Below are 15,392 nucleotides of genomic sequence, written 5' to 3'. Positions count from 1 at the left end.
GACTGTTACATGAGACAAGGAAGGACACTACATAACAATCAAGGGATCAATCCAAGAAGAATATATAACAATTGTAAACATATATGCACCCAACACAGGAGCACCTCAATATATAAGGCAAATGCTAAGAGCCATAAAAGGAGAAATTGACAGTAACACAATAATAGTGGGGGACTTTAATAACCCACTTACATCAATGAACAGATCATCCAGACAATCAATAAGGACACATAGGCCTTAAATGACACATTAGACCAGATGGACATAATTGCTATTTATAGAACATTCCATTCCAAAGGAGAAGAATACACATTCTTCTCAAGTGCACATGGAACATTCTCCAGGACTGATCACATGCTGGGCCACAAAGCAAGCCTCAGTAAATTTAAGAAAATTGAACTCATATCAAGCATCTTTTCCAACCACAATGCTTTGAGATTAGAAATCAATTACAGGAAGAAAAACTGTAAAAAAACACAAACACATGGAGGCAAAACAACATACTACTAAACAACCAATGGATCACTGAATAAATAAAGAGGAAATCAAAAAATACCTAGAGACAAATAAAAATGAAAGCATGATGATCCAAAACCTATGGGATGCAACAAAATCAGTTCTAAGAGGGAAATTTATATCAATGCAATCTTACCTCAGGAAATAAGAAAAATCTCAAACAAACAACCTAACCTTACACCTAAAGCAACTAAAGAAAGAAGAACAAACAAAACCCAAAGTTAGTAGAAGGAAAGAAATCATAAACATCAGAGCAGAAATAAATGAAATAGAGATGAAGAAAACAATAGAAAAGATCAATGAAACCAAAAGCTGGTTCTTTGAGAAGATAAAGAAAATTGATAAACTTTCAGCCAGACTCATCAAGAAAAAAAGGGAGGAGATTCAAATCAATAAAATTAGAAATCAATAAGGAGAAGTTACAACTGACACCACAGAAATACAAAGGATCATAAGGGACTACTACAAGCAACTATATGCCAATAAAATGGACAACCTAGAAGAAATGGACAAATTCTTAGAAAGATACAACCTTCCAAGACTGAACCAGGAAGAAATAGAAAATATGAACAGACCAATCACAACTTGAAACAGTGACTTAAAAGCTTCCAACAAACAAAATCCAGGACCAGATGGCTTCATCGCAGGCGAATTCTATCAAACATTTAGAGAATAGTTAACACCTATCCTTCTAAAACTCTTTCAAAAAAATTGCAGAGGAACACTCCCAAACTCATTCTATGAGGCCACCATCACCCTGACAGCAAAACCACACAAAGATATCACTGATGAACATAGACTCAAGAATCCTCAACAAAATACTAGCAAACCAAATCGAACAACACATTAAAAGGATCATACACCATGATCAAGTGGGATTTATCCCAGGGTTGCAAGGATTCTTCAATATCTGCAAATCAATCAGTGTGGTACACCACATTAACAAACTGAAGAATAAAAACTATATGATCATCTCAATAGATGCAGAAAAAGCTTTTGACAAAATTCAACACCCATTAATGATAAAAAAAGTTGGGGGCTTCCCTGGTGGTGCAGTGGTTGAAAGTCCGCCTGCCGATGCAGGGGACACGGGTTTGTGCCCCAGTCCGGGAGGATCTCACATGCCGTGGAGCGGCTGGGCCCGTGAGCCATGGCCGCTGAGCCTGCGCATCTGGAGCCTGTGCTCCGCAACGGGAGAGGCCACAACAGTGAGAGGCCCGTGTACCGCAAAAAAAAAAAAAAAAAAAAAAGTTGGAATAGAGGGAAGTTACCTCAACATAATAAAGGCCATATATGACAAACCCACAGCTAACATCATTCTCATTGGTGGAAAGCTGAAAGCATTTCCTCTAAGGTCAGGAACAAGGCAAGGATGTCCACTGTCACCACTTTTATTCAACATAGTTTTGGAAGTCATAGCCACGGAAATCAGAGGAGAAAAAGAAACAAAAGGAATCAAAATTGGAAAAGAAGAAATAAAACTGCCACTGTTTGCAGATGATATGATACTATTTACTATTTAGAAAATCCTAAAGATGCTACCAGAAAAGTACTAGAGCTCATCAATGAATTTGGTAAAGTTGCAGGGTACAAAATTAATACATAGAAATCTCTTGTATTCCTATACAATAACAACAAAAGATCAGAAAGAGAAATTAAGGAAACAATCCCATTTACAATCACATCAAAAAGAATAAAATACCTAGGAATAAAGCTACCTAAGGAGACAAAAGACCTGTACTCTGAAAACTATATGACATTGATGAAAGAAATCAAAGACGACACAGATGGAAGGATATCCTGTGTTTTTGGATTGGAAGACTCAATATTGTCAAAATGACTATACTACCCAAGGCAATTTACAGATTTGGTGCAATCCCTATCAAATTACCAATGGCATTTTTCACAGAACTAGAACAAAAAATTTTTTAATTTATATGGAAACACAAAAGATCCTGAATAGCCTAAACAATCCTGAGAAAGAAAAATGAAGCTGGAGGAATCAGACTCCCTGACTTCAGACTATACCACAAAGCTACAATTATCAAAATAGTACGGTACTGGCAAAAAAAACAGAAATGTAGATCAGTGGAACAGGACAGAAAGCCCAGAAATAAGCCCCATGCACCTATGGTCAATTAATCTACTTCAAAGGAGGCAAGAATATACAGTGGAGAAAAGACAGTCTCTTCAACAAGTGGTGCTGGGAAAACTGGACAGCTACATGAAAAGAATGAAATTAGAACATAACACCATACACAAAAATAAACTCAAAATGGATCAAAGACCTAAATGTAAGGCTGGATACTATCAAACTCTTAGAGGAAAACATAGGCAGAACACTCTTTGCCAGAAATCACAGCAATATCATTTTTGATCCACCTCCTAGAGTAATGAAAATAAAAACAAAAATAAACAAATGGGACCTAATTAAACTTAAAAGCTTCTGCACAGCAAAGGAAACCATAAACAAAATGAAAAGACAACCCACAGAATGGGAGAAAATATTTGCAAACAAAGCAACCAACAAGGTATTAATCTCCAAAATATACAAACAGTTCATGCAGCTCTATGTCAAAAAAACAAACAACCTGATCATAAAATGGGCAGAAGATCTCAGTAGACATTTCTCAAAAAAAGATATACAGATGGCCAAAAAGCACATGAAAAGATGCTCAACATCACTAATTTTTAGAGAAATGCAAATCAAAACTACAATGAGGTATCACTTCACACCAAAGTGTGAAGTGGCAGAGTGGCCACCATCAAAAAGTCTACAAGACACAGACCTACTTGAAAAAAAAAAAGTCTACAAACAATAAATGCTGGAGAGGGTGTGGAGAAAAGGAAACCCTTTTACACTGCTGGGGGGAATGTTAATTGGTACAACCACTGTGGAGAACAGTATGGCAGTTCCTTAAAAAACTAAAAATAGAAATACCATATGATCTAGCAATCCCACTCCTGGGCATACATCCATAGAAAACCATAATTCAAAAAGATACATGCACCCCAGTGTTCACTGCAGCACTATTTACAGCAGCCAAGACCTGGAAACAACCTAAATGTCCATTGATGGAGAAATGGATAAAGAAGATGTGGTACATATAGACAATGGAATACTACTCAGCCATAAAAATGAAATAATACCATTTGCAGGAACATGGATGGACCTAGAGATTGTCATACTGAGTGAAGTAAGTCAGACACAGAAAGACAAATATATGATACCACTTATATGTGGAACCTAAGAAAAAGGGTACAAATAAACTTATTTACAAAACAGAAGTAGAGTCACAAATGTAGAAAACAAACTTATGGTTACCAGGGGATGGGGGTGGGAGGGATAAACTGGGAGATTGGGATTGACATATACACACTACTATACATAAAATAGATAATTAATAAGAACCTGCTGTATAGCACAGGGAACTCTTCTCAATAGTCTGTGATGGCCTATATGGGAAAAGAATCTAAAAAAAAAAAGAGTGGATATATGTATAACTGATTCACTTTGCTGTACACCCGAAAGTAACACAACATTGCAAATCATCTGTACTCCAATAAAAATTCAATTAAAAAAAAAAGAATGAAATATTGCCATTTGCAGCCACATGGATGGTCTTAGAGATTATCATACTAAGTGAAGTAAGTCAGACAGGGAAAGAGCAATATTATATTTGGGTTGGCCAAAAAGTTTGTTTGGGTTTTTCCTATGATGTTACAGAAAACCCAGATGAGCTTTTTGGGCAACCCAATATTGTTGGGTTAAATGTGGAATCTAAAAAGTAATACAAATGGACTTATTTACATAACAGAAACAGACTCACAGACACAGAAAAGAAAATTATGGTTACCAAAGAATGAGGTGGGGGGGACAAATTAGGAGTATGGGATTAAAAGATACACACTACTATATTTAAAATGGATAAACAATAAGGATTTACTGTATAGCACAGGGAACTACATTCAATATCTTATAATAACTTATAATGGAAAAGAATCTGAAAAAGAATAGATTTATATATATGTGTACATATATTCAGCCATATTATATATATAACTGAATCACTTTGCTGTACACCTAAAACTAACACAGTATTGTAAATAAACTCTAAAAATGCAGTTTTGATCCTCTTTGGACTATGTTATTCATTTAACCAACATTTAGTGAGTACCTACTGTGTTCCTGGCACTGTTCCCAGTGTAAATGAGGCAGTATCTCTGTGCTCAGGTAACCTACTTTCAAGGTGGGGTTCAGACAAAAAAATAAGGAGACAGACAAGAAAATGTAGAGCTGCAATGAACACTGTGATGAAAGCAAGACTGGGCAAGGTGCAAGGGAGGGACTGGGAACTTAGGTAGGGTGGACAGTGGGGAGGCGACATTTTAGGGAGGCTGGAATGGTGAGGAGGAGAGCATTCCAGAGAGTGGGAAGAGCTAGTGGAAAGGCCCCAGCGTGGGAAGGAGCTTGGGAGGAGGCCGGTGGGGTGGAGTGCGGGGTATGAGGGAGACGGAAGGCAGAAGGGGCAGGCAGGTCTGCATGACCTGGGAGCTGTGGCCAAGCCCCCCATTCTGGAGCCACTTCAATTTGAAGGGTCCCAAATTCTCAAGTTGTTTCTCCTTCCTAATTGTTTCTCTTAACGTACTTTGAATGGTGCCTCCCACAGCTCCCCATCCTGCTGTGGCTTAACTTCACTAAATTCTGACAGTGGAAGACCGCAACCAAATTCTTGTCAAGCACTCTTCACTGCCACTGGTCCCCACCCACGTGTTGTCCTGCTTTGCAAATGACTAGTACTTGGGGCATGTCCCAGGGCCCACAGTGGCTTGTCTGAACCTATCCCAGTGTCCTCTGACAGGTGGAGGAACAAGACGGATCCTTGGGCGGGAGGACTCTGCTCACCGCCTGAGGCAGACAGACCCCACAGTCCCTCTCACTCCAGAGATGCAGACTGTCAGTCCCCATACCAGCCACGTCCTCCATCCCCACTTTGTGTTCCCTTTCTTGGAAGATTCTGATGGCAGCCCCAGAGCAATTGAGAGCCAAAGAGAGTTGGGCAGGAATCCCCCAAGGTTGGGTGCCATTTTCCCCAGGCAGCTGGGACTCACTGTACTTCTTCCACTAAAGCTTGTCTCATGGTCCAACCTGTGCACAAACCCACTAGCCTCACCCACCAGACCGCCAGCCTGAGGGCCAGGGCCTCACCTTATTCCTCTTAGTATTCCTGTCCCAGTAGCAAGGTGCTCAATAACTAGTATTGACTTGCAGACACCAAAGATGTTGATGTCCCTGAGCTTGTGACAGCACCATCTTGCTGTGTCTGTGCACGTGTGTGAGCACGTGTGTGTGCATGTAACTGTATATGAGGTCAGTAGCCACCATTTCTCAAGCCATACCCCATCAGTAAGAAATTATGCTATGGCCCATAATGGGATACCATCAATAGCACATCTATTTATTACCCTAAAAAGATGTCTTCTACATGTTTGGTGAAAAATCAAAGAGCAAAATCATATATAGTCTGATTCCTCTACCCTTTTTTTCCAAGATAAAAAAGTTAGTATATGCATAGAGAACCAATCTGGAGGCGTATACACTGAACTGTTAATGGAAGTCAGTTCTAGACCAACGTATCTCAAATGTCATTACTAGCCTTCAGTCGGAATGAGTGTTAAAATGGAATTACTGGGCCATGTTTCTGGATCACTGTATTAGAAGCTATGAGGGAGGGGCCTAGGAGTCTGGAATTTTAACATGTCCCCAGGGGATCTGCTTATATTTAGGAGTCTGAGCACCACTATTCTACAGCAGAAAATTACAGGCCCTTATCCTTTGTCCCAATATTTCTGTAACATTTGTAGCTTTAAGGAAAAAAAAAAAAAGCATATATTTCTTTTGTTATCAGAAAAACACAATAAAGGTGAAAAATATGGGAAAGAGCAACCTTTTCCAACCAACCGTAGTTAAAAGTCACATCTGGTTCAGTCATGTACATTTTGCATATTGGAAAATAGAGGCCTTTTGGTCAAATGAGGCTTTTAAGAGTTTACTCCAGGTAATGGCCAAATTCAACCCCAGTTCCTGCCTCCTGCCTTGGTGTGGCTTTTGACGGAGGCCCTCCCATTCTCCCATAAGGTAGGACTCTGGACTACAGGGGCCTGAGGATCAGAATTTTTGCTCAGTCCCTGGAGGAATGAAAGGGGATCCTGGAGGCTGAGCACACCTGTCCCACACTCCCCTCCTGTCCCTCTGAAGTTTGTTTTCTTGGGAGCTAGAGAAGCTAAAAAGAAGGAGGTAGTGAAGACCAGGAGAGGCATTCATGCGTGGAAGCTGAGGAATTTTCCTGCAGCTATAGTGGGCTAGGGCTGCAGCTTGCATTAAAAAACTCCAAAAACCTCTTTTCCTTTAATTTTTCCCCCCTTTCTCCAAGCTGACAGGCACCTGCAGCAGCTTATCTGGGCCTACAAACATCAGACAAGAAGTTTCCATGGCAACTCCAAACTTCCTCCTCAGCCGTGTATTCAGTCTAACTCTCCAAGGCCCCTTTTCAAGGGCTCAATGAGGTTTCTGAGAAGCCACCCACAAAATAGCCTTAGGATCCAACCTTCCCCCACCCCCAACAGGCTCTGTTCAAAGGACATGGCAGGAGAAGCTGTACTGGCAAGAAAACTTATCATGGGGTCCGTGGAGAGATTATAAAAGGAATGAGCGTTGCCTTTACAACGAGTTTGAACCAGCAAGAATTTACCCGGTGGAGGGATTTCAAGCATGAAAACAGGAAAGTGCAAGGGAGGGGAGAAGAACCAAGAGTCTTATTTCAGAAAGCTGGCTCTCAAGCCAGCTGCAGTTAGGCATGGTTAATCTGGTCTCTTAGCTGCAGAAGGACCCTGGGGTGCCCCCGAGCTCCAGCATATTTTAATTCATTTGTAGCTAGACAAAATATGGACGGTAGATCGAGGCACAGGGAAAGGGATGCGAGTATGTGAGTGTGTGTGTGTGGAGGGGAACCTGGGCAGACCATGGCTTGTCAAGCCAAGCAAACTTCCATAATGCCTGGCAGTGGGGTTGCCAAATGTAGCTAACAAAAATGCAGCATGTCCACGCATGTAAATCAATGAAGTTAGAACACACCCTCACACCATGCACAAAAATAAACTCAAAATGGCTGAAAGACTTAAACATAAGAAATGACACCGTAAAACTCCTAGAAGAGAGCATACGCAAAACATTCTCTGACACAAATCGTACCAATGTTTTCTTAGGTCAGTCTCGCAAAGCAATAGAAATAAAGACAAAAGTAAACAAATGAGGGACCTAATTAAACTTAAAAGCTTTTGCACAGCAAAGGAAACCATAAAACAAGGGAAAGACAACCTACAGAATGGGAGAAAATATTTGCCAGTGACGCAGCTGTCAAAGGCTTAATCTCCAAAATGTACAAACAGCTCATACAACTCAACAACAACAACAAAAAACCCAATTGAAAAATGGGCAGAAGATCTAAGACATTTCTCCAAAGAAGACATACAGATGGCCAGTAGGCACATGAAAAGATGTGCAACATCACTAATTATTAGAGAAATGCAAATCAAATCTACAATGAGGTATCACCTCACACTGGTCAGAATGGCCATCATCAAAAAGCCTACAAATAACAAATGCTGGAGAGGGTGTGGAGAAAAGGGTACCCTCCTACACTGTTGGTGGGAATGTAAGTTGGTGCAGGTACTATGGAAAACAGTATGGAGGTTCCTCAGAAAACTAAAAATAGAATACCATATGATTCAGCAATCCCACTCCTGGGCATATATCCAAACAAAACTATAATTCAAAAAGATACACGTACCCCTGTGTTCATAGCAGCACTATTCGCAGTAGCCAAGACCTGGAAACACCCTAAATGTCCATCAATAGATGAATGGATAAAGAAGATGTGGTACATATATACAATGGAATACTACTTAGCCATAAAAAAGAACAAAATAATGCCATTTGCAGCAACACGGATGCAACTAGAGATGATCATACTAAGTGAAGTAAGTCAGAAAGACAAATACCATATGATATCATTTACATGTGGAATCTAAAATATGACACAAATGAACCTATCTACAAAACAGAAACAGACTCACAGACATAGAGAACAGACTTGTGGTTGCCAAGTGGGAGGGGTGGAGAGAGAGGGATCGACTGGTAGTTTGGGGTTAGTAGATGCAAACTATTACATATAGAATGGATAGACAACAAGGTCCTACTGTATAGTACAGGGAATTATATCCAATCTCCTGGGATAAACCATAATGGAAAAGAATATAAAAAAGAGTGTATATATGGGTAAAAAAAGAAAAAAAAATCAGCATGTCCAGTTAAATTTGAATTTCAGATAAGCAATGAATAGTTTTTTAGCATAAGCATACCCATATAATATTTGAGACACACTTACACTAAAATAATATTCATTGTGTATCTGAGATTCAAATTTAACTATTTTATCTGGCAACCCTACTTGGCAGGCAGCAATGGAAGCTATGACCACCCTTCTGGGTGCAGAGAAGCACAGTTGCTGATGCCCACAGGCACCTGGGGAGGTGTCCCTCGGTCCATGCAGCAGAGAGATGCTTCCCTCCCTAGCAGGAACCTGGGCTGAGCTCCAGGTAGGAAACGAGCCTCAGGTGGACCTTTCCTACAGCACTGCGTAGCTTACCAGGCATGGCCAAGCACGAGTTATTCCCCAGAGGTGACCCTTCCATCTTAGTGGTTAAGAACATAGGCTCTGGTGTCAACCCAGATACCGATCCTGGCTCCACTGTTGGGTAGCTAGGTGACCTTCAACTTCCTGTTTCCTCATCTCTAAAATGGGGCATTCTTTTGAGGAATAAAGGAGGTATGACACGGGAAGCCCTTCACACAGTGCCTGCTACAGCGTCAGTGTTCCAAAGTGGTAGCTGTTATCTCAGTAACCCATTTAAAAACAGTAAGATTTTTATCCAAGTGAAAAAAAATGGGATTAAAAATTAGAGTCAGTACAATCTCAGCAATGTGAACCACACAACCCCACACAAATCTCGCATAGCAAAACTGGAAGGAGACATCCCCTAATATTACCAGTGGCTGCTTATGGTTAGTGGGACTACGGGTAAGGCTTCCCCCTCTTCATTCTCCATTTTCCAAAACATTCAAGATGAACATGTATTACTTTAATACTAAGAAATTATTTTAAAATAACTTGGAATGAAAAATTTTCTCGAAGCATTATATTACTTGGTGCATGATTCCAGGCTACTGTAAACGAACATGGCTGCCACCTTGGGTTTGATTCTATAATCCCATCCTTGGGGGGCTTCTAAAAGAAGGAGGCTCTTGCCTCTTTCAATAAATGGCCCAGCTCGTTCCTCACCCCCACTCTTACTTCTTGCTCTTCCTTGTGTGAGACAGCCAGAGTAGTGGCTCCAGAGGCACATGGCCCTGGGTTTGCATCTCAGCTCCACCCTTGACTGGCTGTGTGACCTTAGACAAGTCAAGTTACCTTCTGAGGCTCAGTTTCCTCATGTTTTAAAAGAGGTTAATAGTACTTACCTCCCTGAGAGGAGGGACTTATCCATTTAATGTATCAGCACATCTCTGTGCCTCGCATAGGGCTTAGTACATAATAGTGGTCAATAAATATTGGTTAAATGAATAAATGAATGAAGTTGATGAGAAGACAGATCTACTATCATTTGCCATTATTACTATTCTCAGAAGATGGGCAGACTTCGCATAGATGGACCAAAGTTTGAATGTGCTTTCTACATGTTAGTGGGATAGGAGAGTTCCTGTAGCAGGACCATGGGCACGCTGCTTAAGCTCTCTGAGCCTCAGTGTCCTCATCTATTAAATGGGGATGACAATTAGCAGTGACTTTGAAGGATTGTGAAGACTGAGTCAGTAGCACAGTGCAAGTGCTCCCTCCATGAGGCCCCAGTAACCAGCCTCTGCTGCCTTCCTGACTTACGGCTGTGTGTGGTACAGTTGCAGAGCAAGCATGTGGCCCCTGGAACGACTCTGGTATGTCTGCTATTCTGGATGTGTTGCGAGTGGAAAATGTGACTGTTTGAGTGAGCCTCACAGCTGCAGTTCCAGGTTAGAGGGAACACAGGATCTTCAGGTTAGAGATACCCTATTCTCATCTTAGTGAGAAGAAAGGAACTGGAGAGGGGCACCTAAGAAGAGTGTTTTGTAGGGAAATTTCTGGAGCTGAGGTTTGAAATCAGCCTCTTCGAATTATAGAGCTCCTCGCTTTCTGCCTGCCCTGGCTCAGCCAGATTGAAGATACCCCGCCCCAGGAAGGCGCCGCCAGTCCTGAAGTCTTGCCTAGACCGTGCTTTTGGACTTAGAGAACCGTTGTTTCAAAGCTCCCAAGCAGTAACTCCGCAGCGGGATCTCCCCGGGGCGGGGCCAATCTAAGGAAGAAACGCCAATCGGTCCCAGAGCAGACTACGTGCGGGCGGCGGGCGAGCGCCGCTCCTGCAGGCCCCCCGGCCAGCGGCTCCGGCTCGCCTAGCGCTTTCGGCTGCAGGGGTCAGTGGGCAGGACTACCGGGTGGCGTAGGTTCCTTGCCCAAGGCAGAGGGTAGCTTGCCTCGTGAGCCCAAGTCCCTTGACGTTTTCTAATCACATACCCCCAGCTGGCTGGGAGCCGGCAGGAGACCGATTTTCACCCGCTCTGGACGTCTCTCTCCAAGCACAGAGTCCGGAAGGAAACACCCCAAATGCTTACTGCGGGCATGATTTTTCTTCTTTCTACATCCCTGTACGTTCCAAATTATTTTCACACTGGCCCTGTATTATATCTGTTTCATTTTCCTAAATAAACTATTGTCCAGAGTAGAAAAGTAATATGTGCTTACTGCAAATGAGTAAAAAGACAAATTAAAAAAACACTTATCCAACTCGCATCCTCGAAAACCACCACCAGGTGTTTCTTTCCAAATCGTTTCTCCTTAAATGCATACCTGTAGAAAACCCGTTCCTCACCTTCCTGTAACTTGTTCCCCGCCTCGCCCTTTCCCCTCACTGGACACTGGAAGTCCTTCACCAGCGGGCTTGTGCTTCTTTACGCCCCACCGCGCGCGACCAGTCTTACCATGTCCGTTCTCCCACGCCTACCAATGCCTCCTTCCCCCACTTGTGTGAGTCTCTGCTTAAGGGGCTGGCCAGGAGGTGGAAGCTTGCGGGACTTTTGTAGTCAGGAGACACTGAGTGTGCGTATGTGCGCGCGCACCGCAAGTGCATATAAAGGAATCAAGCAATATATTTAATAAGGGTAGATCCCCAAAAGGACGAATGTAGAAAGGAAAGAAGGAAGGAAAGTAAGGAAAGAAGAAAAAAGTAATTAAAAAGAATGAAAGGACGGAGGATAGAAGGAAAGGAAAGGAGGAAAGCAGACCAGTAAAGAAGGACCGAGGCGCCCTGCTAGCCAGGGGCTGAGGGCAGTAGTGCTCCCGCCATGCCGTCCTCGCGCTCTCCCGGAGGCGGGGGGCCGGGTAGACTTGCCCCCACTTACCGGACCTGAGCAGCACGGCCCGGTAGAGCCCGGTGGCCTCGCTGGGCCCCCGGACCCGCTCGCCCAGCCTCTGTGCCATGCGCCGGTGCACCGGTCTGCGGAGCCGGCACTGCAAGCTGGGAGCGCACCGCGGACTGCAGTCCCGGGTCGGAGCGCAGTCCCGGGTCGGAGCGCCTCCGCGACGGTGACGCTGCCCCAGAACCAAACCCCGCCGCGGATCAGGTTACAGTGGCTGCCAGAGGGCCAGGCCCGGAGGCGCCCGCGGGGGAGGGAAAGGAGGCAGGGGCCAGGTAGGTATCCCTGCCCAGGCAGCAGACTGGGCGCGGGTAAGCGACTGGCGTGAAGACTCCTGGCTTCAGGGTTCCAGGGCCAAGGTGAGAACCCGGTGTCCTGATTTCCAGCCTCGGTCTCCTACCTACTCTTCTCTATTTCCCTGGCCGCTGGCCTTGTTGAATGCTACAAGCGGGTGTGGGGTTCTGAAGTGCCACCCCTGGGATCAGGTCCAGCACCACTAATTAATAGCTGTGTGACCCTACGATTTAGTTATCTATTCTCACAGAGCCTCAGTTTTCTCATCTGTAAAACGGGGATAACCATGGTACTCATCTCTCAGGGTTATGAGGGTAACCAACACATTATCTCTATCTATAAGCACAGTGGCTAGCACAGAACAAACACTGTATATTGGTATTTTTTTGAAAAGTGTTCCAAGGCATCCTGTGGTGGGTGACACTGAGAAGAGGGGGCTTTGCTGGGGGAAGAAAGTTGTGATGGGAAGCCCGTGGGATTCCACAAGACTGATTTCTCTGGCTTTGTGAAATTCCTTTAACATCCAGAAATGGGAGGACCAACCAAGAGTCTAAAGGTGGAGGGGCAAAGTCAAGCAGATAGTTTGGAAAATATAAGAAAACAACAACTTTGATTATCTAGCCTGTGTCTGGTGCTGTGCTAAGTTTCTTCTAAAACAAAAACGAATGTTCATGTGCTTTATGTCCTATTTTGTTTCGTCTTCACAATCCTATGAATTAGGGTCTATTAGCCTTCCAATTTACAGAAGAGGAAACAGGCTCAGAGAGGTTAAGCAGTTTATCTGAGGTCACACAGTGTGGAGCTGCCATACAAACTCAGATGGTCTGACCTCAGAAATGGGCCACCCTGTTGCCTCTCCGTTATCTTATTTACTCTTCACGAAAACACTGAAAGGTAAGTATGTTAACATGAATGTAGGAATCCCATCCAAGATACCACCTTAGAGATGATGTAGTTGAGACTCAGGGAGGTGAGGTGGCTTGCTCATGCTCAAAGAGCTAGTTGGAGGAATCAACACCCAGTTCAGTTCTCCACCCACAAAACCAATGCCCCTGAAATCTATAGACTGCTCTCCACACACACCGCCCCCACCCCGGAGCTGTCCAGGGTACTGGATGGCCTCTGTTTAAGGCTGTGTCTGTGGATCAGAGTCTTGAGCTGGCTGCCGGGGCCTTGGCCACACAGTACCACCTCCCTCTGCCTCTGTGTCCTCTCCAGCCTTGGTGCCACCTAGGCCAGCTGCCAACCAAGTTGTCTCTGGCTCCCCTTGACCACTGCGCAGGCCCAGCTTCTGCTTTGACTCAGTGGTCCCTGTCATCACACAGAATCCCAAAGACCAAAGTGACACACTTTGATCTTTGGATACCTCAGCCATCGGCCAGACTGATCGTGTTTCTTGTCAACAACCAGCCACCACGAATGCCAGGCACCATGCCAGACATTTGGCATTCACTATCTCATATCCATTCTTCAAAGGATGAAATTGTATCTAATGTACCATTCATCTCATTTAACCCACTCTTTGATCAAGCATGGTTATGCCCCTTCTAGAGATGAGGAAAATAAGGCTCAAGTGACTTGCCCAAGATCACATAACTAGTTAGTAGCAGAGAAGGAATTTGAACCCAGATGGTGCCAAAGCTTTTACTGCAGGAGAAAAACCAAGCCAGCTATTGAACAAGGTGCGGGTTCAGGAAAATTATGACTAAGGAATGTGCTTTTACAGAGCATTACCAAAAGATTAACTCTGGTTGCATCCCCAAGGAATTCTAGGCGGGTCTGACTTACCTGATCCATTTAGTCTCTGCTTCTCATTTTCATTATGAAATATGGCCCCAGGAGAGTATTCTTTCTGTGGACAGAAAGAAAGTAGGTGGAGGTGAGGACCCTCTGTTCCTTGCCAGGGGGAGGAGTGAAGAGATATTCAGAGTGTCCCTGGATCTTTTGACCACAGAAGGGACTGGCCAGGATCAAAGTTCTCTCCAGAGAAACAAAGTACTATAGTCCTTGGAGTGAGTGAGTGAGTGAGAGAGAGAGAGAGAGAGAGAGAGAGAGAGAGAGAGAGAGAGAGAGAGAGAGTGTGTGTGTGTGTGTGTGTGGGCATCATTTATGAGACTCATGCTCTTTTTTTTAAAATGACTATTTTTTAGACCAGTTTTAGATTTAGAGAAAAATCGAGAAGATAGTAGAGAGAGTTCCTTATACTCTGCATCCAACTTCTCTATTATTTCTCTCTTATTAAAATCCTACATATATGTAGATGTACATGTACAAAGTATGGCACATCTGTTCTAATTAAACTAATTATTAAACTGTTAACTAATTATTAACTAATAACATCATTATTATTTTTTTTGAATTCCCCCCAATTCATGATGGAAATCACTTTATTGAGTCTGATTGGGTGTGAGGATGCCTATTCTTTTTTTTTTTTTAATTTTTATTGGAGTATAGTTGATCTACAATCTTGTGTTAGTTTCAGGTGTACGGCAAAGTGAGTCAGTTATACATATACATATATCCACTCTTTTTTAGATTCTTTGCCCAATTACAGAATATTGAGTAGAGTTCCCTGTGCTATACAGAAGGTGCTTATGAGTTATCTATTTTTATATATAGTAGTGTATATATGTCAATCCCAATCTCCCAATTTATCCCACCCCTGCTTACCTCCTGGTAACCATAAATTTGTTTTCTACATCTGTAACTCTATTTCTGTTTTGTAGATAAGTTCATTTGTACCCCCTTTTTATAGATTCCACATACAAGCGATATCATATGATATCGCTTATAACATTATTATTAACTAAAGTCCAGACCTTATTCAGATGTCCTTAGTTTTTACCTAATATTCTTTTTCTGTTCTAGGATCTCATCCAAGATACCACATTACATTTAGTTGTCTTATTTCCTTAGGCTCCTCTTGGCTGTGACAGTTTCTCAGACTTTCTTTGTTTTTGATGAACTTGACAGTTTTGAAGGGTACCGAGAGCCACGTTCTGGTATGTGAGGTCTCATC

General features: G+C 43.0%; 1 protein-coding gene across 2 annotated transcripts in view; it reads right to left on the bottom strand.

Moving 5' to 3' along the window:
* FAM107A (family with sequence similarity 107 member A) overlaps nucleotides 1-15,392 on the bottom strand; it is a gene marked incomplete at both ends in the record, with an annotated part of 78,171 nt that overhangs the window by 22,684 nt on the left and 40,095 nt on the right. The window contains one exon of one of the 2 annotated variants that reach the window (XM_079712992.1): nucleotides 14,162-14,225. In XM_079712992.1, coding sequence (XP_079569118.1) covers nucleotides 14,162-14,225 — 64 coding nt within the window. Of the gene's footprint in view, nucleotides 1-12,064; nucleotides 12,398-14,161; nucleotides 14,226-15,392 lie in introns of those variants that run through there. The other variant, XM_079712993.1, reaches the window with a different exon arrangement.

Source organism: Hyperoodon ampullatus (genome assembly GCF_949752795.1).
Source record: "Hyperoodon ampullatus genome assembly, chromosome: 10".
Classification (NCBI taxonomy): Eukaryota; Metazoa; Chordata; class Mammalia; order Artiodactyla; family Ziphiidae; genus Hyperoodon; species Hyperoodon ampullatus.
Note: the sequence above shows the minus strand (reverse complement) of the source record. Positions and strands in the feature narration are given on the sequence as shown.